At 43.8% G+C, this 24,212-nt stretch overlaps 2 protein-coding genes across 7 annotated transcripts; one reads left to right on the forward strand and one right to left on the reverse strand.

Moving 5' to 3' along the window:
- The first annotated feature begins 552 nt into the window (after positions 1-552).
- On the forward strand, positions 553-12,799 carry brpf3b (bromodomain and PHD finger containing, 3b). 4 transcript variants are annotated; one of them, XM_055048472.1, is made up of 13 exons: positions 555-955; positions 3,117-4,669; positions 4,771-4,927; positions 5,042-5,173; positions 5,645-5,773; positions 6,597-6,909; positions 7,000-7,299; positions 9,124-9,720; positions 10,280-10,361; positions 10,446-10,537; positions 10,610-10,704; positions 10,791-10,945; positions 11,659-12,799. In XM_055048472.1, exons 2-13 carry the CDS (start codon positions 3,141-3,143, stop codon positions 11,840-11,842), a joined length of 3,765 nt encoding a protein of 1,254 aa, XP_054904447.1. In that variant the 5' UTR covers positions 555-955; positions 3,117-3,140; the 3' UTR covers positions 11,843-12,799. The 4 variants fall into 4 exon arrangements, with proteins under 4 accessions (XP_054904450.1, XP_054904447.1, XP_054904449.1 ...); XM_055048474.1 differs by having other exon boundaries at positions 556-955; positions 10,446-10,534; XM_055048473.1 differs by lacking the exon at positions 555-955 and adding an exon at positions 1,383-1,462.
- Positions 12,800-13,144: 345 nt separating this feature from the next.
- Positions 13,145-22,390, reverse strand: nr1h5 (nuclear receptor subfamily 1, group H, member 5). 3 transcript variants are annotated; one of them, XM_055048479.1, is made up of 10 exons: positions 22,098-22,390; positions 16,504-16,902; positions 16,282-16,422; positions 15,331-15,458; positions 15,150-15,242; positions 14,984-15,080; positions 14,337-14,453; positions 14,046-14,135; positions 13,851-13,964; positions 13,145-13,604 (listed from the first exon to the last, which is right to left on the reverse strand). In XM_055048479.1, exons 1-10 carry the CDS (start codon positions 22,192-22,194, stop codon positions 13,399-13,401), a joined length of 1,482 nt encoding a protein of 493 aa, XP_054904454.1. In that variant the 5' UTR covers positions 22,195-22,390; the 3' UTR covers positions 13,145-13,398. The 3 variants fall into 3 exon arrangements, with proteins under 3 accessions (XP_054904454.1, XP_054904453.1, XP_054904452.1); XM_055048478.1 differs by having other exon boundaries at positions 14,984-15,083; XM_055048477.1 differs by having other exon boundaries at positions 14,984-15,242.
- Between the last annotated feature and the right edge of the window lie 1,822 nt (positions 22,391-24,212).

Genomic DNA, 24,212 nt, shown 5'->3' on the forward strand with positions numbered 1-24,212 from the left:
GAGCCAGGAAATGTTACCTTTTATAAAGTAAGTGAAATAACAAAATTAACATTTACAGCAAGAGTGAATGAGTTTATGGTGTAAATATGTGATTTTCGAGATTTGCGTTCCTGCCATATGAAGAATTTACTTTTGTTGATGTGATAAACCACTTATAAGTTATCACACTTTAAAAAAAAAGAAAACAAAGGTTGCTTGTTTCTAATTAGAATAACTTGCTAAAAACAAGAAGAAAAGATTGATGTAATGCAAAAAGAAACTCTAGTGGTAGGTATGGGTGTCCATATGGAGGTTTGACAGAATATTATTACATACGTTTGTTATCATTTGACTCCTCTTCGTGCAAAAACAAGTAGTTTCAAACTGAATTCTGACTTGTGCTTATGTATAATAATAATATTATTATTATTATTATTATTATTATTATTATTATTATTATTATTATTATTATGCTATTTTCAAAATATCTAAAAGATTCGCTCTCGTCTTTATAAGTGCAGTTGCAAGTAGAATACACTGAGCCATGTTTAATAGTTATATTATTGTGAAATCTATACCCGGAAGTCAAGTACTTTGACGAACTTGTCATCTCAGCTTTTCAGTAAAAGCTGGACTCTAAACAGCTAGCCAACTAGCCGAAAGAAGCTAGCATTCCTCCTCATAATATTTGATCAACAACAAGGTGCCCCTTTATTTATTGGAATTGATATATCTCTACTATTTTCATTATGCCTTTAGGGTTAACTGCTTTTATTTTTAAGGGCAGTTTAGGGAAAACATGGAATGTTATAAGAAGGTGAAATATACCGGCTGTGGTAGAAAACTGTGACAGGCTATTAGCTGTTAGCTTAGGAAGTGTAGCAAAACCCACCGCCGAACTGAGCGACCATTACTGGAAAAACGGCTTCAAACCGCCGGTTGTTGATCTACCCTGTTCACTCTGCTGGCATTCAAGGTAAGACTTACCAAACTTGTTCTCTTTTTGCATTTTTTTATTTTTTAACTGCTTTTAGAACTTTTATTTCTGTTTTATTTAGAAAACCTCACAATAAAACCGGCTACCGTCTTTTAAAAGTTAGCAGGCTAGCTCTGTCATGTATATTTTGACTTGTGACACTGCCAGTCGGCAGATGACCGTGCCATTTTTGTACCGACTTCACATGTTAAACCCTTTATCTAGTTCACTGAACTAATGTCGATTTGTTAAACGCGTAGAAGCTTTTGACAGCATTTAAAATTGTAAATATGGCTGACATTTTACTGCTGGAACGGAGGGTTCCGATGTGTTCGGTTTAAGATGTTCTTGAAGCTGATTGGCTCTCGTCCAGCTCAGTCAAGCTTTCTTGAAAACTGATTGGCTATGACCGTTGTTTCGTGGAATAGGTAAATTCAACTAAGAATTTATGAGATAAAGTCGAGAAAAATAAGCTATCGCTTCACCTTGTTAGTGTTTGGAGAGAAGGTTTGTCCATAGTCTTTTCATTTAACTGTCAACTGAATGGTTTATCTCTTTAAATAGTTTTCACGGAAATACATTTTATCTGTGAGAGAACTTCTACATTTATGAGTTACAATGTTGAATTATAGTTACTGGACAGTTGATTTCAGTTAAAATGTATCATTTTGTGAACTTTAATTCCGGTGTTTCTGGCAGAAAAATTGCTTCATTTTTTTGTTGGACAACCATACCTTTGGTTTTGGATTCTGTGGAGTTGGATTGATAATACTTTTTATACTTATTTGTTATGATGCGTTGCCTTAGCAACAAGGTGGTTTACAACAGGGAGCAGCTGATTAACGCTGCAAAGCTGATATAATACCACATATGAAGCCAGAAAAGTCTCAGAGGATTTGAAAATGAGGCATTGTAGATACAGAGCAGGGTCAAAAAGGAAAGAGAGAATGAAGTTGTTAAAACCATGTCTTCAGTCAATCACAATGACTCACTAACAAGTTGGATGAACAAGGACCCATCTAGAGCATAGGAATGCAGTAAAGGAGATAGATTAACAGTGCTTGTCATCAATACATGTCATACAGGACTTGTTGGTGTAAATGTTGTTTCTGCAGTCCTGAGCATTATTGATTCCACCTTCAGCTGTTGTCTGCAGTGCATGTGATGTCATCAGACCTGTTGAAGCTAAGACAGAGACTGATACCCCAATGCATTAGTGGCAGTACCTGGTGATTTTATTTGTTTGTCAGCTGCTCTTCCAGAGAAACAAAACATTACGTTTGTTTTACAAAAATGTCAGTAATTCATATATCTCCAAACCAAAATCTCCTCCTGAAAGTTTTTCTGTGCACTGAATATAAGCCCCTTGTTCAGAGAAAAAAGAAAAAAAAGTGGTCAAAAAAAAAGCCAGAAAAGCTACACAGCTTCTGTTTTGAGGCACAGATTGGATTGTTCTTTGCCAGCCACATGGAAAAGACATCAGTTCCATAACAAAGTGTGTGATCGATGACATAAACCTTTGTGTGGACAACAACATCCACAGTGAGATACTTAAACCCTGGATCACCAGTGGCCTGAAGGAACTGTTAAACAAAAAAAAAAAAAACTTCAGAAAACAAGCATTATAGAGGAGTGTGCAGATGCAGCTCAAAATCAAGATTAGAGACAGCAAGGAGGTGAAAAGGAGGAAGCTCGAGTGCAAACTACAAAAGCGCAATATTGGAGATGTGTGGTCCTAAGAGAAGGTTTCAGTGTTGTGGAAGACATCCTGCCTGGTTCTGGTACCATAGAAAACCCACCCATTAGTCAGCAATTATAAGCCCTGACATCCACCATCAGAATAGTCCAGGCATCCTGACTATCCTGTCCTCACAACATGTGATAGGTAGACAGCCAGCAAACAGGACTTGCTTTTCTTTACTAAAGATGTTTTTTTTTACACATATAAAAGGCATCAAGGCAATGGATTTATGGTAATACAAGAATAATCAGGCTGTTTTCTTATTATGTAAGAGGGAAATGTGCATCAGAGGCTAATCAGATGAAAAAAATCAAGTAGGAATGAAACAGATTTGTACAAGTTAAAGTTGGTGGTATGTTCAAAATTTTCTACTAAGTAAAATACACTACCTTCCCCTAAATTTTTTGTTTTGATTTACAGGAGTGAAAGTGTGAGCAGTGGCCTATGAGGAAGCCACGTCGAACTTGCCAGGTCGGTGGAGGAGGTGGAGTAAATGGCAAGAAGTCCAATGGGACAGTTGGTGGGCGTGGGGGCACCCGGCAGCGATCTCCATCCCCGTACAGCCTCAAAGCGTCTCCAAGTAGAGAGACTCTCTCCTTTTCTCAGGCTCAGAAGGTGGTGGAGGTTGAACTGGATGGAAGGCTTCATCGCATTTCTGTCCTGGAACCCTTGGAAGTCATCACGGATGATGAGACAGTGGCTCAGGACATCAGCGAGTGTAACAGCAACAAAGAGAACAGTGAGCAGTCGGTATCGCCCACCAGCAGTGCACAAACTCCCCGGAAAGTCTCCACGCTCAGAGGCCGCAGGAAAGACTCCAGAGTCGCCTCTAACAGGTCGACGCAGCCTTCCAAGAAACAATGCCACAATTCCCAACCTCATACGCCTGAAAAGTCCAGCACATCGAACAGTACCCACATAACACTTCCTGAGCCTAAGTTTCGTGTTGTGGAAAGCTTCACTCCGGTTGAGGCGCCTCCCCTGCCAGCTGCTTATTACCGTTACATCGAGTGCTCCCCTGAGGATCAGGAAGCAAAGGCAGAATATGACATGGATGAGGAGGACTCCGCCTGGCTGGAAATGGTTAACGCCACGCGGCTTTCCGAGGGCCTCTCGGCCATTTCGCCAGACAATTTTGAGCTACTGGTGGACCGGTTGGAAGAGGAGGCGTACAGAGAAGCACGCATCCGAGCGCCTCCACAAAGCGCTATTGACGACGACGCCTTCTGCTGTGTGTGCTTGGATGATGAATGCCTCAATAGCAACGTTATCCTGTTCTGTGACTCTTGCAACTTGGCTGTGCACCAGGAGTGTTATGGCGTTCCCTACGTCCCTGAAGGGCAGTGGCTCTGCCGCTGCTGCCTTCAGTCTCCTCAGAAACCTGTTGACTGCGTCTTGTGTCCTAACCGGGGCGGGGCTTTCAAACAAACAAGCGAGGGTCGTTGGGCGCATGTTGTGTGTGCTATATGGATTCCTGAAGTGTGCTTTGCCAACACTGTGTTTCTAGAACCGGTGGAAGGAGTTGGTAACATTCCTCCAGCTCGCTGGAAGTTAACCTGCTACCTCTGCAAGCAGAAAGGCCGCGGCGCGTGTATTCAATGTCACAAGGCCAACTGTTACACTGCGTTTCACGTCACATGCGCACAGCGGGCTGGTCTGTTCATGAAGATCGATCCTGTCAGGGAAACGGGCATCAATGGCACAACGTTCTCAGTCAGAAAGACGGCGTTTTGTGAGACGCACTCACCTCTGGGACAGGAGTCAGAGTCCGACGAGGAGAGTGAGGGGCGAATCGTGGGCAGCAGGAGAAGGGCGAGCAGAGGACGCAGCGCTTACACGGGTGGTCCAACTTTACCTAAAAAAGGCAGGAAGTGTGAAGATGAGCCAGCAGATAAGAAGAAAGGAAAGAAAAATACAGAGTGTACAATACAAACCACAGGTTCTCCACAGGTGCTGCAGATACCCACAAGCAGGTTTGCTATTCTTGATCATGGCCAGTATTGTTTTTTTGTTCTGTTTTTTATTGCATTTTCATAATCAATTTAGTAAGATACTCATTTCTCATCTGACACAGGTTGAATATAATCTCCAAAGGAATCCTTATGCAAAGGAAAAGCCAGTTTATGCACAGACTGCATAGCTACTGGTTGCTAAAACGTCAGTCAAGAAACGGTGTGGCACTGGTTCGGCAGGTGCACGCTAACATCCAACCACAAAAGAGCACAGAAGAGGTATTTTTTTCTGTTATACTTATTGCAATAACAATAACAGCACACACAAAAAACGCATGCTTGCTGTTTATGAGATGAAGCTTTATAAGCTGTAAAATGAGATGTTTTGTTCAGCCTGAAGTGGACGAGAAGATTTCTGCAGCAAGAGAAGCTCTGAGATACTGGCAGAAACTCCGGCATGATCTTGAAAAAGCCAGATTGCTGGTGGAGCTCATACGCAAAAGAGAGAAGCTCAAACGGGAACAGGTAACAGTGGACTAGTCTTTAGGCTAAAGTTGTCATTCTATCTTAAGTAAATGTAAATGCATAGCCCCAAGTCCAACTGGGCTTGGGGTCTTGATCTGGTGCTTCTTCACATTGTTGTAGACGGACACACAGGAGAATAAATTAAATCGGAGTTCATGAAATAAGTTAAGTCACTGGTTGGCAAAGCTTTAAATGTAAGGCTTACCAATTAAATGTTTTGAAATTGTACAAAAAGTTTTTTTTAATCAAGGTTTAAAATCAAAACATAGTCTAATGTAATTTGATGTCTTTGTAATAATAATTTATCTCCTGTCTCTTATCCTATGGAAATTTTGCTAATTGTGTTATCTTAAAACATCCCTTAAAAATGTAAGACTGCTAAATGTAGACTGTGCTTGTTTCTGTGTTTATTCAGTTGTCAGACAATCTCTTCTTATTAAAACCTGACAAGTCTGTATTCTTCAACCGCAGGTCAAAGTTCACCAATCAACTTTAGAGATGCAGCTCACGCCAATGTTAATGCTGCTGCGTACCACCCTGGACCATCTTCAGGAGAAGGACACTGCTCACATTTTTGCCCAGCCAGTTAACTTGAAGGAGGTAAGGCTTCATATTATTGTAGTGCAAACTCGAGGTGAGCATGTTTCATTTAATATCCTTTAGTTCCCAGATAATTAAAATGATATAGAATACTTATGGAAGTTGGCTTTAAAACTTAGAAAGCTGCAAAGACCCGACATGACTGAAACTCAAAGTTAACTCTCCCGCGGAAAACGAACAGTGATCGCTGCAGTAAGAAATTACATAGACTGCTTTGTGTTTTAAGAAATTCCATAATGAAATTCTCCTATAATAAGAAAACCCATTTTGTCATGACTTGAGATGAATTGATCAGAGGATCCAGAGTGAGTGTGAGACATTTCTCCAGAGGTTGGTGTTTGTTTTGGGAGCTGGTGTTGGGAGCGGAATAACTGTTGCTGTTATCATGTCATTTCGTGACATAATATTGTCTCAAAAATTACAAAAGTTGAACAATTATCAATTTTCTTGAGTAACATCGCTAGCCTGCATGTGCACGTCTGCAAATACGAGTTAGAAATTTCACATGAACAAATTACGCTGTTCGCCCATCAGGATGAGTGCAGATTCTCTGTGAACACAAGATGGGCTGTCATGATTTAGTGGGATGTTTATGGTGTCATAGATGTCTAGAAGAACATTTGAAGAACAAAGAAAGAAAGAAAAGTTGATGATAATATTGAACATAAGAATATTTGCATAGATAAAATTACTCCACTCTCTTCCTAAATTGAATTTTTTGTCTTATTCCACTGTAAAGTCATCTTAACTTGTGGATACATTGTATTTTTTGATCTACGTGTGTTCAATATTTTTGAAGGGAAATCATTTGTTCTGTTTTCAGGTTCCAGACTACCTGGAGTTTATCACTTATCCAATGGACTTCTCCACTATGCGCTCCAAGCTTGAGAGTCATGCTTACCGTTCTGTGGCTGACCTGGAGGCTGACTTTAATCTGATGGTGTCAAACTGCCTCCTGTATAACACCAAAGACACGGTCTTCTACAAAACAGCGCTGCGTCTGCGTGACCTAGGGGGCGCTGTATTGCGCCATGCCCAAAGACAAGCCACAAACGCCGGCCTTGATCTGGACACCGGGATGCACCTCCCTGAGTCACCCCAGAAAAGAGACTTCTACAACTGTACCTGGGAGGACGGTAAGATCTTGAGCATTAGTGGGAATTTCTTCTTGTGGGAAATGCGTCCTTAAGACCTCCATTCTTATTCGAACTTGTCGATGTGCTCAGTTGACAGTGTCCTGGATCCAGATAACCGACTCCACATGACGATGGAAGAGCAGCTGAAGGAGCTTCTGGAGAAACTAGACTTCGTCACCTCCATGCGGTGCAGCGGCGCCCGGGCCAAACGCATCCACCATCTTCGACGCGAGATCAACAAGCTCCGGCTCAGACAGGGCCAACCCATGAGCCACAGCATCCACAACGGGCATGTTAAAGAAGAGGGTGAAGACGGAGATGATGACGACGATGAGGAATACAACAATAACAATGGCAAGGCAGATAATAGCCTGTCCTCCTCAGACAAAGGTAAGAAGGGAGGGCAATGAAATACACTAGATTAACATGAGAGTTAAATTTGCAGTGCATGAATCTTTTGAAAGACTAATTTGTTTCATTGAGATCAGTTGTGAAACTTGAGCTAATGGAACATTGTCCTCAGGTAATTGAGCCAGGGTTCCCCTAACGCACCAACCCCAACCACCCCACTGTCTCCAGTCTAGTAAGTAGGGGCCCAGAGAGTCGTTGGCCATGGCTGCCTCACAACTCCTCTCTTCTAGTGCACGCTGTGTTTGCACCTCCTTTATACATCACTCTCATGGGTTCACCACACCTGGGGCCACTTTCAGTCATGCCATATCATCTCACTTCTGATTACAAACCGGTCCGGTCAGCCACCCAGACAGCATCAAAACACATTTTTAGCTGTAAAATTAGGGATGCACTGATAAGAGGTTTATTGATCAGCATTGCTGGATTTGTCTCTGAAAACTACCAAATAAGATGTAGAATTGGGATGTCAAATATTAGTGCTAGCCTTTGTGCTCCAAGCAATTTTTCTAATAAGAGTAGAGACAACGTCACACTGTGTGCAAAAACAGTTGCTGTTGAGGTTGTAATTAAAAAAAAAAAACCCAGAATGTACCATTTAAACTAAAGCAATATGAGTGATTAGCAAAGCTTGCACTGCAAAAATGAGATTGTGTTTATATTTCACAAAAACTACTAATATTTCCAAATTGTGCGTGTTCATAACAGATGCTTGGAGCTCAAAAGGATAAATCAAAGCCACTTAGTTTGCTGTATTCTGTTAGCCTTTCTGCCTTACTCTTTCTCCAGCAGTCTACAACATTCAGATGTTAATTTATGACAAAATTTTTCGTTTTAAGTCTTTGTTTTCTTTGTCTGATAGAAAGTTTCTGCACTAGAATGAGGCGGTTTTTCAGCCACATTGAAAAGTGTGAATTTTGCAAAATTGCAATTGAAAATTTTTTGGGGCAACTCGCCAGTTTGTGTACAGCAACAACTCACTTATTAATAGATACTGACCTCGTTGGCCTATGTGCATCTAGTTCAACCAGAAATCTCTACAGCATGGCAATGTTCATCAAAAGTTGAGCTTGTCATTTGAAAGTGCTGAATTCAGAGCTCTTATGGGAAATCACAGCCCAAAATGGCAATTTTGCCAAAACAATCCATGTATACATAACCACCCTGAAGCATAAGGAACTTGATGCTCCAAGGCCTGAACAACATCTCCTCTGATGACTGACAGATGAGCGCTAGCGCCGTGGCTCAAATATGTAACTGTTTACATTCGTTGCCACCTGACTTTCAATCACCCGAACAAGTAGATTCACGTGTTAATCTGCTTGTAATGACCTCACAATTGCGAAATTGTGTTTTTTTGACATTAGTAGAATATCAAAAAATTTATAATGGAAACGCAATTAAAATATCTTGAGTCTTCTTCCCTCAATAACAACTTCCACGCCTGGTAGCGTCTAGATTTTGTTCCATCATCAGATCGATCTCAATTCCTGGCCCTTCAAGCGGGAGGTCGTCTGATTCTGGTCACCATTTGACTTCACGGTGCATCTCTATGTAAAATGTTGCCATGTTGCTGGTGTACAGTTGTGAGAGCAATTTTCTTTAGTCACTTGTCTTGAGGAAATCCTCCATTTTGAATATCTTAACTCTTTTCGGGCTGTGGTTAATGTGTAAGAATGAAATGTAACCATTGGAAAAAGACGCCATTTTCGTGTGAGTGTAAACTACCACATCATACTACGTACAGCACAACCAATCGTTTCTGAAGAAGTGTGTTTAAATTATTTTTTCTTCTTCTTCTAGAGGACCTCAAATCCACTTCTCCCCCAAGACTGGAACCTAGAGGCCCGTCTCCTCCTCCCCGACAAGGAGAACCGCCTCTGGAGCCTCCCACACTGCGGCCCATGACAGGGGAGGTCCAGTCCCCCTCCTGGGCCTGCAAACGCCTTAAAATAGACAGCAACCACTTGAACAGCGCCTCAGAAAACATTAATTGCACTAAAGCACGAGGAGAATGTTGCGTGACACCGCCTCCGACATTGCACTATGAGGGGCAGGTTGTAGCCGACGCCCCGCCGGCGCTCTCCGTCTCTCCGCGGCCCGCCACCGGGGGAGTCGGCCGGCGGACCTCCGTCTTGTTCAAGAAAGCAAAGAACGGCGCGAAGCTTTGCAGGGAAAAAGAGAACCCCGTGTTTAATGGGAAAGGGCTGCAGGACGAGAATACGAGCAGCAACCCCACCGGCCCGAGTTCAACAACCAGCTCCCCGTCCTGCACACCAGCGTCCAGAACCCCACAGAAAAGCCCTGGACCTCCCACTCTTCACGAGGTGTGGCCCCCTGGTCAAGAAGCGACGTCAGACACAGAGTTGGAGAGGACAGTGAATCATTCCCTGGAAAGCGGTTAGAAAGCTTTACATACTAGTTATTAAACACTTGAATGTCTTCTTTCAAAGATGGGCGGGCTCCTGCTCTTTAATAATTACCATGACTTATTTAGCTCTGAAGAGTTGTGGGAAATAACTATTTTAGATGCATTACAAATACTTGCCAGGCAGGATTGATTGGCCTGGTGTTGGACACAAATAGAAAAAGTTCAATCAGTGTACAAATTACATGTTTTGAAAGGGTTACCGTGGTAACTGCAGCCCAGAAAGTAAAGCTGCTGGTTGAATCACTGACGGATGAAACTCGTTCAAGGTCTTTCCTCAGTGATCTATATTATTACCACGTGATAAATTATTTATATATAGTTCTCATTTGACATCACACTTCCAGAAACTTTGTAGCTTACAACCATGTTGGTAGGCGCCCGTCACTGACATGACAACAATGAACAAGCTCCACGCTCTAGCTCTTTCTGCGTTCCTATGTCATTTATAAACAACTATTACTTGATTACAATTTTTGTATATATTAATAAGACGAGGCTGAGGATAACTGATGCTCTGTTCTCTTTCAGGACTGATCAATAGGTCTGAAAGGCACAAAGACAGCAACTCCGACTCAGACTCACGATCCTGTCCCGTCCTTCACAAAGAAATGTAAGATGAAGGTGATTATCTCCTTTGTCTGGTTTTGGTGATGTCTGATCAGTCGATGACAGTCCAGCATGTTTGATCCTACAGAAACTCGCCACCTAAACGAAGCCTGGGAAAGCCTTCTCTCTCCAACGTTCCTCTTCTTGACAGAGTCAACGGAGATTCAGATTACACCGGTAGTTGACATCATGCCATAATAATGCATGTCCTTTTCTTGACCTGCGTCAAACACAGAATTTGTTGCTTCGCAGGCAATGGGAGTCAGTTGTCAGAGGACGAGACGGAGCTGGAGCCGTTGGAGCTGGTGTGGGCCAAGTGCAGAGGATATCCCTCCTACCCCGCTCTGGTGGGCTATTTACATTCACGATCGTCTCGTCCGAGCTGTCGAAAGACCTCTTGGCTCAACGTTTCCCGTTGCTCTGTTTGGTTCAGATCATCGACCCGGAGATGCCAGAGGAAGGCCTGCTGCTGAACGGGATTCCTATCCCCGTCCCACCCAAGGACGTCCTCAGGCTGGGAGAGCAGAGACAAGAGGAGACAAACGATAGACTCTACCTGGTGCTTTTCTTTGACAATAAGCGGACGTGGTGAGTTTCACAGATATTAAACGGAGGTTACGATGCTGCAAACCAGCTGTTTCGGCTAACGGGTAGAGACATTTTAGTGTCTGGCTGAAAAGGGAAAACTTGCCTCAATTGTTCTCTTGCGACCAGAAGCTTAACTCGACACAAAGGAAAAATTATGAGGCAGAAGAAACATTTTTAGATCTGAAAACCGTTTGTGTGCACACGGCATCACGAGCATAGATCACAAGTCAGAAAGCTGTGGGGAAGTTTAATGCAGCACTTCATGGAGTATGTGTGTCAGTCAGTCGTCCCAACATGAGGGTTTGGCACAACCGCAAAGCTACAGCCATCAGATAAGACCTGAGGTCTACTCCCCAAACGTTGTTAACAGATGCTCTCCATTTAGTCTGTAGGACAGTTTCTTTTTGAACCAGGACCCCTCTGTCCAGGTCCTCCATAGGATAGTTTGTTGTGAACTGATGTGGAGATGAGTTGAAATGTGGTTTTATTGTCAGATTGTGAGAAAGATCAAGGAGTATGAGTAGATTCCAGAGTAATTAGTGCTTGATGTTAATTTTTAAAGTCACGTCTGTAAGAAAGATGTTGTTCTTTATTTAAATATACATAAAAAACCACATGTACTTTGACCAAATAAAGGTGAAGTTTCCTTTGTTTTGATGGTAACTCCTTTTCAAAACACCTTGACGGACCAAACTCTGTCTCCGGTGTTTCAGGCAGTGGCTCCCCCGCGACAAATTAACACACCTGGGCGTAGACGACACGGCGGACAAGCTGCGCATAATGGAGGGTCGCAAGTCCAGCATCCGCAAGTCCGTCCAGGTGGCATACGACCGCGCCATGATCCACCAGAGCCGAGTCAGCCACAGCCACTGCTTCGTCACCTCCAACTACCTGTAGACGGCGCTGAGCAGCTGTCGGGTCCCAGAATGAAGCACCGGTGTCTGACAGAACCTGCTTTCTGTCATTATGGAGAAGACGTGTAAATGAAGTTACATTAAGCCTCACGTTGCTGCAGTAAGCGCTAATTCTTCCCATTCAGGGACGTTCAGAGGTGTGTGCTCAACTCCAGCTGGATAGCACGAATCAAACGTAAAAGAGCCTGAGGTTCTACTAATCCTGCTGCAGAGGGATCAAGCCATTAGGAAAGAGATTTAAAACGAGCTGCCGGAGACCGATAAACACATCACCGCCTTCTTTTATACGATAGATTTTCTACGTTTTAAACTTTTTACAAAAGACTCGTGTATATTTTACTGCTAGTAGTTTTTGTACATACGACTTTGCGTTATCAAGCTCATTCTAATTAAATTTTTAAAATGCGTACTTCAATCAGCCTTCTAAAGGGCGAGGCGAGACTCGACATGAGATAATTCCTGCAGTGTACGGATATATTTGTCTTTACTGTAAATGAACTATAGTTTGTGTGTTTTGCATTGTTGTGTAATCTTGGCATTCGACAAAAAAATGAACCGATGCGCTTTATATTTGAAATCTCTTTTGATACAGAGAAATAATTTATTTATGGAAGACAAACTATAGAAATAAAGCTATATTGATTAAATTGAGAGTTCTTATTTAAGGAAAAAAATGGAGTGAGGTTTTTTAATTGAAAAGCAGACAGCATTTTAACAGATTTTTGATTTGTTTTAAAGCATTTTTTTTACTCTATACCAAGCACAAGCTTTTGTTGTTGACCCACTCAGTGATTCTATTTATTTCCCAGAGCCCAATCTCATCCGATGAAACGTTCACCCCAATAAGCTTATTGCTACTGTTTATATTTTACCAGCTCACCAAAATTCTTTTACCAGTTTCCACATTTTTGAAAATATTTTATTAAAAAATTTTTATGTATCTGGAGTCCTGTGGATCCTTTCTTTCGCCATTTGTCACCCTGTTTTACGTAGGCTAACAGTTGTGGCATAACTATAAAGAAAAACTATCAATTTTATGTTGGCAAATTCAAAATAAATGAGATGTATGCATCCCACGGCTACAGAACTGACAAAAGTGCGCCTCAAATACAGATGCTCTGCACTGAAGAAGATTCACTCACTTCTGCATGTTGAATGCTTGAAATGGCTCCTAAAGTAAGAAAGCCAACATATTTTGTAAAAGAAATCAGCTAATGTTCTCATGAGTTTTCAATACACCAACCTATAGGAAAGAGTATGTCAGCAGAAACTGGTCATTTGCATCATTTTCTTTCTTAATTTTTATTTAATAGATAAACTTAACAAAAAACATGGAGGCAGCACTTTAAAACTGTTCAACAAAACATACTGTCCTGGACGGGTTTATGGTAACAGTTTAACATATTAAAAAAAGATTGTTTACAACAATCTAAAACCACTGAAGCTACGTGACCAAAGGGCAAGTCAGATGGAAAAAAAAACAACCCCTAACAGTCATTTGCTGGACCATCTCACATAAAGACATGGTCAGCGTCTGCATCAGCGTGCATGCTGTTGTCCCGTCAGGAGGAGGTAGTTGTGATGGAGGGTTCGCAGCTCCGTCAATCTGCCCAGCAGGCGGCCGAAACGCTGCGGCCCTCTGCGACCCGTTGCTCCGGTCTGGGCCCCGCACACCCGGGACAGCAGGTCTAGGATCAGCTCCTGCGTTTTCTCCACAACACTAACCGCCTGCAGGGACGCTCGATCTGCACACAGTGCACAAGAGAGAGAGAGAGAGAAAAAAGAATAGGCTAAATAAATTTAAAAATTCATATGTTCAAAGCATTAAAATCTAAACTTCCAGCAGGAAAACAGCTCTGAACATGCAGCCGGAGCTGCTGTGATTTGCATAAACTAAATGAGATCTTTTGGCACAACGAGAGGTTCATTCAGAGACTTTGTGTTCACTGGAACGATTGCAGCCAGAGTTTCACCAACTGGACATTTCTGACCTGAGCAGAGCAGAGCCGTGGCGGTGAGCAGAGTGTATTCGGCCTCTGTCACACGCAGCACCGCCATGCTGTGCAGGAAGTTCAGCACCGAGCCGAGGAGATCCTCGCTGCATCCTGTCCACACACAAAGCAGGTCCCATTATTGGACCCATCGTGTCCAGGGTGTGGAGACTAAAGAGTGCGCACTGAGCTCACCCGAGCCGACGGGCATCCTGATGTCCAGGTTTTCCTTCGGGTCCAGGTTTCTGTGCCAGCCGTAAGCGGAGGCACTGAAAAGCTGCGACACTGATCACACGGACGCAAGAGCTGCAGGGTTAACGCGTAGATATTCTGAATTTGTGTGTTTTATGTTTCTGAGCGCGTCATCTTCTTTTCCGGTCTTGTGCGTGTGCGTGTGTGTGTGTGTGTGTGTGTGTGTGTGTGTGTGTGTGTGTGTGTGTGTGTGGGGGTGTGTGTGTGTGTGTGTGTGTGTGTTTTTCTCCTTACCCGGAGTGGGGCTCGCCGGGTTGTTGGAGAACTGCTGGGCGGAGAGCAGGAACATGACCTCCAGCGAAGACACAGACAGGAGGCTCAACTGGTCTGAGAAATCCAGGAGGTCAAATCCTGGGTCGGAGGTCAGAACTGGGTTTATTTTACCAGCAAGCTCACAGTTTCAAGGGCCACAAATGTTTGCACTTTGTTCGCCCCTGTTGCAGGGTTTTCATCTCTGATTATGTTACGACAGGAAAACTAATCGATTTATTAGAAAGTCCTGTGAAATTCTTGATCAGGGCACCAATAAATGTAAATAAATAGCATTTCGACAAGGAGAGGATGATCTCTTCAACTAATTCAAGCATGTCATCATTTATTAAGAATTGGAAGAAATTCAGTTTTTGTTGTAAATTAAGTGTATAATAATGAGAGCTCAAAGTGAATTAACAAAAAAAAATTTTCTCTTGCCCTTCCTGTGATATTAACCTCACATTAATTTTTTTTTGTCTTAATTATCCTTTTAACAAATTCAAAGTGTGCTAAAGTACATAAATATGTTCATTTATCCTTTACAAAGTCTCTGTGAAACTTCAAATCTGATCTTTTTTTCCGTCCCTCCTTTTTATTTCAACAGCGTAGCTTCATAAAGTCCGACTCACCCGGCACCGTTCTGGCGAACTGCAGCAGTCTTTGCAGCTGTGGGGAGGGGACGTCCAGCAGGCCGTCTCCTTCCAGAGCACACTGCCACTCAAACACCTGCTGACATGACAGCGACGTGAGCACAGCGTCTCGCCGGGCGGACGTGACGGCTGCAAGTGTCCCCACCATGTAACTGTCCTGCTCTCTGAACTGCCGATGAGCCTCCACCATCCTGTCCACAATGTGTCTCTGTTCCCGGGTCAGCGTGGCCTGCTGAGTCTGCATGGGCAGGAGGACAAAAATGACGGGGTTTAGAAACCCAGGCCCCCAAGGCTCTGTGCTGGAGGCCTCATATTGCCCCGATTACCTGAGCAGGTAACCGGCAAGTGAAGCTGACTCTCCGACCATCTGTGCTCTCCTCCTCCTCTTCTTGCCCCCTGTTTTTACCTCCTTTCCTCAGTCGCTTGGATTGGCACTGAACTTCTGTCAGAAGGCCTGGAAAGATAAACGACCACAATATAAACACGAAGACGTTTCCATCATTTGTGTTATTGTGTGCTGTAGCTGTCAAAAAGCTATCCGTGCACTGTGAGCCGCCGCCACTCTTCAGAGCCACATAAAGACGGTCACAAAGTCGACCTTCTGTCGCCTGAAGAACGTTTCCAGGACTAAAGGCGAGATACAGAGGAGCTCATACATGTGTTGATCTCTACTTGCACTAGATTACTGCAACAGTATGTTGCCTAGAAAAAAAACAACCCAGGAAGCTTCAGGGTGATCCAGAACGCTGCTGCTCCTGTTCTGACTAAAAGCAGGAAGATAGAAACTCCTTCCACGATTGTTGCACCAAAATAAAGATCTGCTGCTGTTGTATCAACCTTCCAGACCTTCAAGTCTTCTGGTTCTGGTTCTGCTCTGTTCTTCGTCCTCAGAACCAGAACCAAAACATGGAGGAGCAGCATTCAGCTTCTATGCGCCACAAATCTGGAACAAACTTCCAGAAAATGACAAAACTGCTGAAACACTGAGTTCCTTTGAATCAAGCCTAATAATCCAGCTGTTGCCTTTGATAAATAATAAGTGGAACTTTGATGAATCATTCAACGTATGCTTGCTTGATGAGTTTGGTGACATCATTTGGCAAAATGTAACATTTATTTCTACTTCATAATTGATGACTCTGCTATGTTTTTAAGGTGTAAAGCTCTTTAAACTGTCTTGTTACGGAAACGTGCTGCGCAAACAAACTTGACTGCAGGATCAGTATCAGTGATTTTTGTCGCTCCATCATGTCAAGCCGTTGAATTAGTGTCCATACACTCTGCCAGCATCCCCACAGCGCGGCACTTCCTCAGCCGGCAGTCTTGGCACTTCCTCCTCATGTACATGTCCATCTCGCAGCCGCCGCCACTCTTGCAGTGATACACGGCCTTTTTAGTCACACTGCGCCTGAAGAAACCTGCAGTTGAAGTCAAAACCCCAGACCGGCGTTAGCTTCGAGAGCGTGAACAGATTTATAGCCGGCGCTCAGGGCAAGTACCTTTGCACCCTTCGCAGGTGAGAGCGTTGTAGTGGTACCCCGACGCTTTATCCCCACACACCACGCACAACTCGTCCTGGCCTTTGCCCTTTCCTCCCGACCCCATCCGAGACCTGCGCACGAGAGGCAGCCCTGCAGGTGCCAAACCCTGATTCAGCCCCAAAGACAGGGGCTCTGGGCCCTGATCGCAGGGGCCCTCCAGGCTGTGTGAGCCGTACTGGTACGGAGGATGGCAGAGCTGAGAGGATGAAGCCAGAGATGAAGGTGAGGAGGTGGAAGAAGGAGGGGAGCTGTAGAAGGGGAAAGGCAGGTTGGCAGGGAAATACTGCTGTTGGCTGTAAGGGAGCAGCTGGAGGTCCGGGTCCTGCAGAGGATAGCCCACCGGGTCGGCCAGAATGTCTGGAAGGAGAGAGGACGATTAGGAAATTCTGGAGACAAGAATTTCAGTTTACGCAGCAGAGAAAATAATAATAATAATTTTAAAAATAAAACCCCACAGGTTTGAACAAAAAATATCTCCTGCTCTTTCTGAAACTCCACCTTCAGGAAATCATCACAACATGGCTCCTCTATTAAACCTTCAGCAAGCTTCTACCGGCGCTGCACTGAGAAGTATGATTAGATCAGTTGATGAGCAGCTCCACTCTGGCTGTCTGCTAATTTCTGCCGGCTAGTCTAGAGGAGTTGAATGGGGGAGTCGTGGGAGAGGCTGCTCTTTGAGGTGGAGCTTCATCCTCTAAGGCAGGACTTGCTCCACGCAGGCGCTTTGCACAGCTGAATGGTTGCTGTGGAGATTAAAGGATTTCTCAAACATGCATGAAAGAATCAAAGCAACACTCCAGCTGTGCTTTTGACAGGGAACACCGTTACAACACGACGTTACAACAGAGAGGTGTTGATTTCAGATAACTCTGTCGCTCTCCTTGCTTCATGCTTCCTGTGTCCTACAATGACATCATCTAAACCCTCCAGAGAGCCGAACAGCATAACAATCGAGTGAACCAGATGCCACAAGCATGACCGCGATCAGACTGAACGTTTCAAGATGACGCCGGTCGAAAGCCAAGAGCGTCATAGCGCTGAGGCTCTACGAGACCCTGAGTGACTTCACCGTATTGATCACCCTACTGGGACTCAATAAAAAGCCCAGAGTGAGACTTTGTGAACTCGTTCAGACTGCCTAAACAGGATGCAGCTGAGCTCTCTGCGTGCCACGCCGGATTGTTCAGGGGCTTCGAGATGTTCTCTGATGAGAGAGCATGTGGGGCCACTGGCAGCGCATGAAAGTACATCTGGACAAACGAGGTCCTTGTGGGAGCAGTTGGCCGCTGACGCTGATCAGACGGAGAGCCCACCCAGCGGCCACACTGTCTGCTGAAGATGGACACGCAGGCGTAAACAAGCCACAAGATCCACGATTTGATCGGAGGCCGTCGGAGCTCCCAGGATGTGCAGAGAAAACAAAAACAAAAAATACAGTTGAAGCAGTCATTTGTTTATAGGCCCTTCCGAGATGCCAGCCTTAGTTACATTCATTTTGAAGTTTTGGTCAAAATTTCTTCACGCTTTCTGCAGGTGTTTTCTAGCAGTCCTTCAATTTATTCATCTTTAAAGAGAGCTAACGTAAAAGCTAGTTAGTTAGTTAGTTAGTTAGTTGAAATAGAGGCTAATTAAAAACACTGAGATCAACAGCTGCAGTTTTCTGAATGGCTCACTGAGAGCCGACCTGCTTCAGTAAAAGGAGACGTCATTTGGGCATCTTTACCAGGGCTGCGTATTAATGCAGCCGAATCATAGACAGCATTAAAATCCATGATTTATTCGCAATAAGTCAGTATTTGACTTACTGAAATGTTAGTGACTCAAATACCCATCTCTGTAAAAGTCTGCTGTGTCTCAGATTTTAAGAGACCCATCAGATCGGCCCTCATTCACCCTTGTCATGCTCTGTTATTGTTATCCTCTCCTTCCCTTTGCGTCCAGATGTTTCCTGTCTTCATTAGACGACGCTGGCGGCGGGTCGGGGGGCGAGCAGGAGGAGGGGGTGTGGGGGGTCTCTGCTTGCTCGGTGTGACAGAGGCTGTGCTTCGTACTGTTTGTAAACCATCTGAGCGCTGTCTAAACACTCCTCAGCCTCCCCGTCCATCCCACGCACGCCAGGGAGCTAAACAACCCCCCACGGCTCACCCCACTTAATGATACTCATCAGTATTAATAGATCCCATGATGCAGTCCGGCAGAACCACCTCGACGATGCTCTCTCTCTCTCTCTCTTTTATTTTTTTTCAGTGTCTCGTGTCTCTGGGTTCTCATTGGTCAGCTGTCACAGAGAGAGGATAGGAGGTTGTGTTGCAGCCAGTAGGTCACTCGTGGTTTATTGTGAAATGATACATTACTGACCCTTCCTGTTGACCTTTGACATTTTGGTAACGCCAATTTAGAAACTTATGTTAAAGCTGGAGCTTACTTTAAAGAGATGCGGCATTATGAAAGAGAACAAGGCATGACAATTGAACCCGCCTCCCCTCTCTCTCACACACACACACACTCTCACACACACACACACACACACACACCTTTAATTTTTTATGCTATAGGCAGTGATTACTGAGGATGATCTCCCCTTCACCAGCCATGTGGCTCTCTGTCACCACCTGCACAGTTTATGATGAAGGGATAATTGTGTCCTTTAAAACTAAAGAGGATCCAAATGAGGTCCACTAGAAACACAACAATATTATCACAGTAGAAAGAAAGATGGGAAAGAACTGCACAGTGACTGATGTCAAATAGATCAATGAGCCCCTGAGAGGCGTAACAATACTGTATAACCAAAACCCCTCAAGGTACAGAGTCATGATCAGGTCCAAGAAATGTGGTGAAAAGCACATTCAGGTCATTCAGACTTGATAAAGAACTATACAAGTACAGGCAATTCACCTTTTTGATATTTTTAAAATGTGTCATAGGAGGGAAGACGGATTTACTGGCCTCCTCACAGATTGAGGCTTATTTTCTTATGCAAAGGTTTGGCACAAAGTCAGTAGGTCATGGAAATAGATCTCAAACGAACACTTCTCTTCAAGATGTGACCAAGACACATACTGGTTAGTCAATGCAAGAATCGTTTCCAGAGATGTTGCTTTTGCACCACTGGGAGAAACCAGCTTAATGTATTGCACATTGAGTGCTTCAATAAAGTTCATGGAAAGTAAGGAGGGGATAAAATCACCCAAAACTGAAGAATAATAAAGTCACCAAATGACTTTCTTATTTGCATGACTCCTTTGAGAGAAGGAGCCGTACAACTGGCCTTTGATTCCAGGCTTTGGGGTTCGGAATCATGTGTCTCTGGTCCAACACGCCTGAATCAAATGGATGACCTCCTCAGTATACAGTCCAGTTCTCCAGAGTCCTGCTCATCACCAGATTCAGGTGTGTTGAAGCAGAGACGGGTGGAAAAGATGCCTGACGCCGGCCCTCAATCCCTGGAGTTCAAAACCCCTGGAATAAATTTATTACTGTCTGACAGACTGACAGATGTTCATGATTTTTATTAATATAAATGAAGGCCTCTACTATAGATGTTATCTTTATGATCTATGTTAATGTGATAATATAAAACTACAACTGACTGAAGTTCAATATAATTATGCATAAGCACTCAAATTTTTCTTGGTTTAGAATATACAGATGGTCAAATTTGTACTTTACAGATCAAATGTTGCACTGAAGTAATGCTGTGTCAAGGTAAATTCAAATAAAGAAACAATGTTCACATATTGGAATCTTTTCTATTTGGAAAAAGCACTTTAAGCTCATCTTAGTGAGAGCAGCATGGTTCAAAGCAAGGGGAAAAAAAGAAGGGCTTAAAGTCCAAAAAATACAGTGTCTGATGGTTTTATGAAATATATCAACCTTCTTGCTGAAAGGTGCAAAGATACAAATAAACTTGACTCATTCAAATGGATTAAAAGTGTGAGAAACAGATTTCTGCTGTCCACAAACGAAGCATCAGCTCTTCTCTTTGAGTCATTTGGTAAGATAGTTCACATTTAGACAGTGAATGTATTTCAGGTCAATTAAAGGTGTTAGAAACTTTTAATCTTTGCAACAAGATATGATGAAATAGTGTAAGAGTTGGCCAATGCTAACAACATTCACCAAGAATATTTTGTTTCATTTCTAGTCCAAACAATTTCTTTACACTTAACATAACAGCAATTTCAACAAAGTGTTTTACAACTTGGGGTGGATGATTAACATCACAAAGCTCAAATAATACCTCAACTGCACCCCCAAAAAAGAGGCGCTATGGACCTGAAGAAGGACCAACAATGAGGGGAGAGGGAGGAAGTTCAAACCGTCTCTTCCACTGATCGTCAAGGGCAAACATTGGCAGACAAGCCGGATTCTCTGGACCCTCTGGAAATTATTGTGCAAACAATTCTTCATCAAATAAAAAACATTATGGACATCTTACTTATCAGACTGTCATAAAACAACAGTGTCTTCAGTAAGAGGCTTCTGCAGAGCTGCAGGAATACAGATTGCTGTAGGAGAGCATCCCTGTCAAAAACCTGGAGGGATAAAAAGAAACACTAGCAGGAACAAATGGAGGTGGACCGTAGCACTGCTTTGACCTCTGTCATAGGACAAATGAGTAAAGGTCTTATTCAAAGACAAATGATTAAGGCGTCTCACTGAGCATTAATCAGAGGAGAAGCAAAAAGGTTGTTTTCGATCCACTGCTCAGACGGACACTTTGGACCGTCCGCATTATATTACACGGTGGTGGCTGCACAGTGATGAGGACTGCTGGGAGGATAGAAGGAGCTAAGAAAGGAAAATACTGGAAGGAAGATTGGAAAAGTTTATTCTCCAGCGGGACACCAACTCTATACTGACATCGAAGAACAAATGCAAAATGTGTTTCTGCATTGCATTGACTTAGCAGACAGCAGGTAATACAGGTAATAACAGGTAATAACAGGTAATAGCAGGTAATAACAGGTAATAGCAGGTAATAGCATTACTCACTGTCTGCAGGCTTTCAGGACCAGAAGGCTCACAAATCACTGGACATATTTCAAATCTCCAAATTAAAACCAAAATCAAAGCATAAAACAGAAACTTAAAAACACACACTCAACTAAAACTGTAAATAAAACGGATCATTACAAAACCGTCCTTCACAAAATATTAATCATTAGAATGGCAATCATCTACTTCATTTTTATTAATTTTGCAATTAATTGATTCGTTGCTTCACCACTGTGAAGCATCATGCGGTTCACAGAACCAATTGTCCAACAATAATGTTAAACAATGATGTAAAATGTATTTTGAGTGTAATCTGGAGGTGCAAATACTGGCACAAAAATACCTAAATTGTGCTTTTTAAAGTGAATTTAAAAAGTACAATTTAGGTATTGTGCTTTTAGGTATTGACAGGAAAGCCTGTCAAAGAATCTCTGAGATTCTTTGACAGGCTTTCCATAGATGCTCCTGAAAATATAAAAGGCGGGAAAGAAAAGCAAAAACTCCCGGTGTATGTGATCAAGAAGGAGCGTGGAGTGTTACGGAGGACTCACCGTAGTACTGGAGCGGCTCAGCGGAGCAGTGACCCTCCGAGGCGGAGAGGTACCCCCCTGCCGGAAAGCTCATCTCAGACTCGGTCCACTCTCTCATCTGGACTCAGGGATCCTCGCTCCACGCTGTGACCTTTAAAGTCTATTTTCCTGCACCAAGAAAACACGGAAGCCGTCTGAGAATTCACACGGAACGTGACGGATCTGGACGGTGAGGAGACATTCCTTAATCCCCACGATGTGTTCAGGTCTCCACGACTGATATGTACTTAAAAACACACACACACACACACACACACACACAGAGAGAGAGAGGAAGAATGCAGCTGAGGCTCTTCGTCAGTGGTGATGAAGTGCTGGAGGAGGGCCTGACTGTCCCTCGGGGGTGGACAAAAGGGAAAGTGGGGACACCCCGGAAGGACGGGGCTGGACCCGCGGTCCACACAGCTGGACACGACTGCGACCTGATAAATCACACGAGACCTCCGAGATGTACAACACTCGCCGCACGTCAGAATGTGTGAATGCGAAGTTGTTTGTTTCCCAGAGCAAGAAGAGAGTAAATATTACACATCTTTCTAGAACAGAATCATAAAAGTTCCAGGCCCTGGGAGTTTGTTTACTCTTGCCTTTTGTTTACTGCTGATTTGTTTGCGCTGCAGTTAATATTAGACAGCAGTTCATGTTGGAGGGTCTCCCAGCCGGACGGCTCAGGCCTGTCCTGCTGGAGGAAGACAGAGGAGCGACTCCCGCCCGGGGCATGTAGGCCCTTGAGCGGAGGGGGGGGCCCTAAGACGTGCTGCGTGTTTACGGTGGATTGATGGTGTCCTCCCGGCCCCGTATCATCCCCTCTCACTGACTCAACGTGGGAGCAGCTGGAGGATGGCAAGAGGTGAGAGGGAGAGGCAATCACTCTTACTGAGGCTGAAACCCTTCAGAACTCTCTTATAGGCCTCACCGAACTTGAAGTACACTCATGATTGGTCTGACTTAAAGTATGAAGTTAAAAAAAGTGGTACGATCACTGAGTTTTGTTGGATACTGAAACTCAGGGACCTTCGACTTTCACTTTTCGGAATAACGACTTCAGGATCGATCCTGATGATGCCAAGATTTCTACGCTGAGGTGTGACAGAAGCCAAAGCACCCAGGAATAGCTTGATTTCTGTTGCTTCGTTCTCAGGAGAGATGAGTGTCTCTGTCTTAGAGAAAAGGCTAATTGAACCTCTGCTCAATGCGACTGGCAGTTTATCAAGGAGGGTCATTTCAGACATTCAGTAGCGCTGAAAAGAACAATAGATCTGAATGTCATCAGCATAGAAATGGCCAACTGTTGTTGGAGCCAAACTCAACAACAACTGAAGTTGAAAACCACTTTGTACGGTTTCATCAAATGTGAAATTTGGTGCAGAAACAGAAACAGTGTCAAAATGACTGTTTAGTGGGACTCAGTGGATCTTCAAACTCTTTCTTCATCACCTTAGAGTGGAGTGTGGAATAAAAACGACTGTTAACCGAATCTGGCCTGAACGCACAGCAGAGGGGGGGGTTATTGTTGAACCATTTCTCATTCCACAAATCTGCGACACGTCCAGCAGTGATGAAGCGTCCGCCTAATAGTCTCCGACCTCTGACGGATGTGCGGAGGACAGAGAGCAGGCAAGGGGGGCCGAGAGAGGCTTTAAATGATGGAGATGACATCTGACAGTGCAGATGTCACCCTGGATCTTCTGGAGGTGTCGTGCTGTTGGACACGTTGTTGATTGCAGGCCTAAGTACGAGGACTCGTCCCGTGGGAGAGGAGTGTCAAAGAGAGACGAAGAAGAGGAGGGGGAGGAAGGGGGACGGACAATTGGGACATTAGGAACGTAACTGCATCAAGACGTCTGAAAGAAATGTGCTCTGAAAAACAGAGGATGTGAAAAGATAAGACAAACCCCGCAGAATTTTTAAACAAACCGTTTGGAGAGCTCAAACCTTCAAACTCATTAGTCCCTCATAACTCAAGCTGTAAGAGATAAACCCAGCACTTCATAAATCCCGCCCTGGACACAGTGTTCGTCTGTCCGCCTGCCTGTCTGTCTTTATCGGTGTGCTGGCCGGTAGCTGAGGCTCGAT

This window comes from Poeciliopsis prolifica, unplaced genomic scaffold (genome assembly GCF_027474105.1).
Source record: "Poeciliopsis prolifica strain line A6 unplaced genomic scaffold, Auburn_PproV2 SCAFFOLD027, whole genome shotgun sequence".
NCBI classification, from domain to species: Eukaryota; Metazoa; Chordata; class Actinopteri; order Cyprinodontiformes; family Poeciliidae; genus Poeciliopsis; species Poeciliopsis prolifica.

Bases quoted from the DNA above. Each gene is read 5' to 3' on its own strand.
- nr1h5 (XM_055048477.1), bottom strand. From the start codon at position 22,194: ATGAGAGAGTGGACCGAGTCTGAGATGAGCTTTCCGGCAGGGGGGTAC. The intron at 16,903-22,097 runs GTGAGTCCTCCG...CTCTCCTTCCAG, and splicing joins TGAGCCGCTCCAGTACTACG to ACATTCTGGCCGACCCGGTG. The intron at 13,965-14,045 runs GTGAGCTCAGTG...GTGTGTGGACAG, and splicing joins CAGGATGCCCGTCGGCTCGG to GATGCAGCGAGGATCTCCTC.
- brpf3b (XM_055048472.1), top strand. From the start codon at position 3,141: ATGAGGAAGCCACGTCGAACTTGCCAGGTCGGTGGAGGAGGTGGAGTA. The intron at 4,928-5,041 runs GTATTTTTTTCT...TGTTTTGTTCAG, and splicing joins CACAAAAGAGCACAGAAGAG to CCTGAAGTGGACGAGAAGAT. The intron at 7,300-9,123 runs GTAAGAAGGGAG...TTCTTCTTCTAG, and splicing joins CCTGTCCTCCTCAGACAAAG to AGGACCTCAAATCCACTTCT.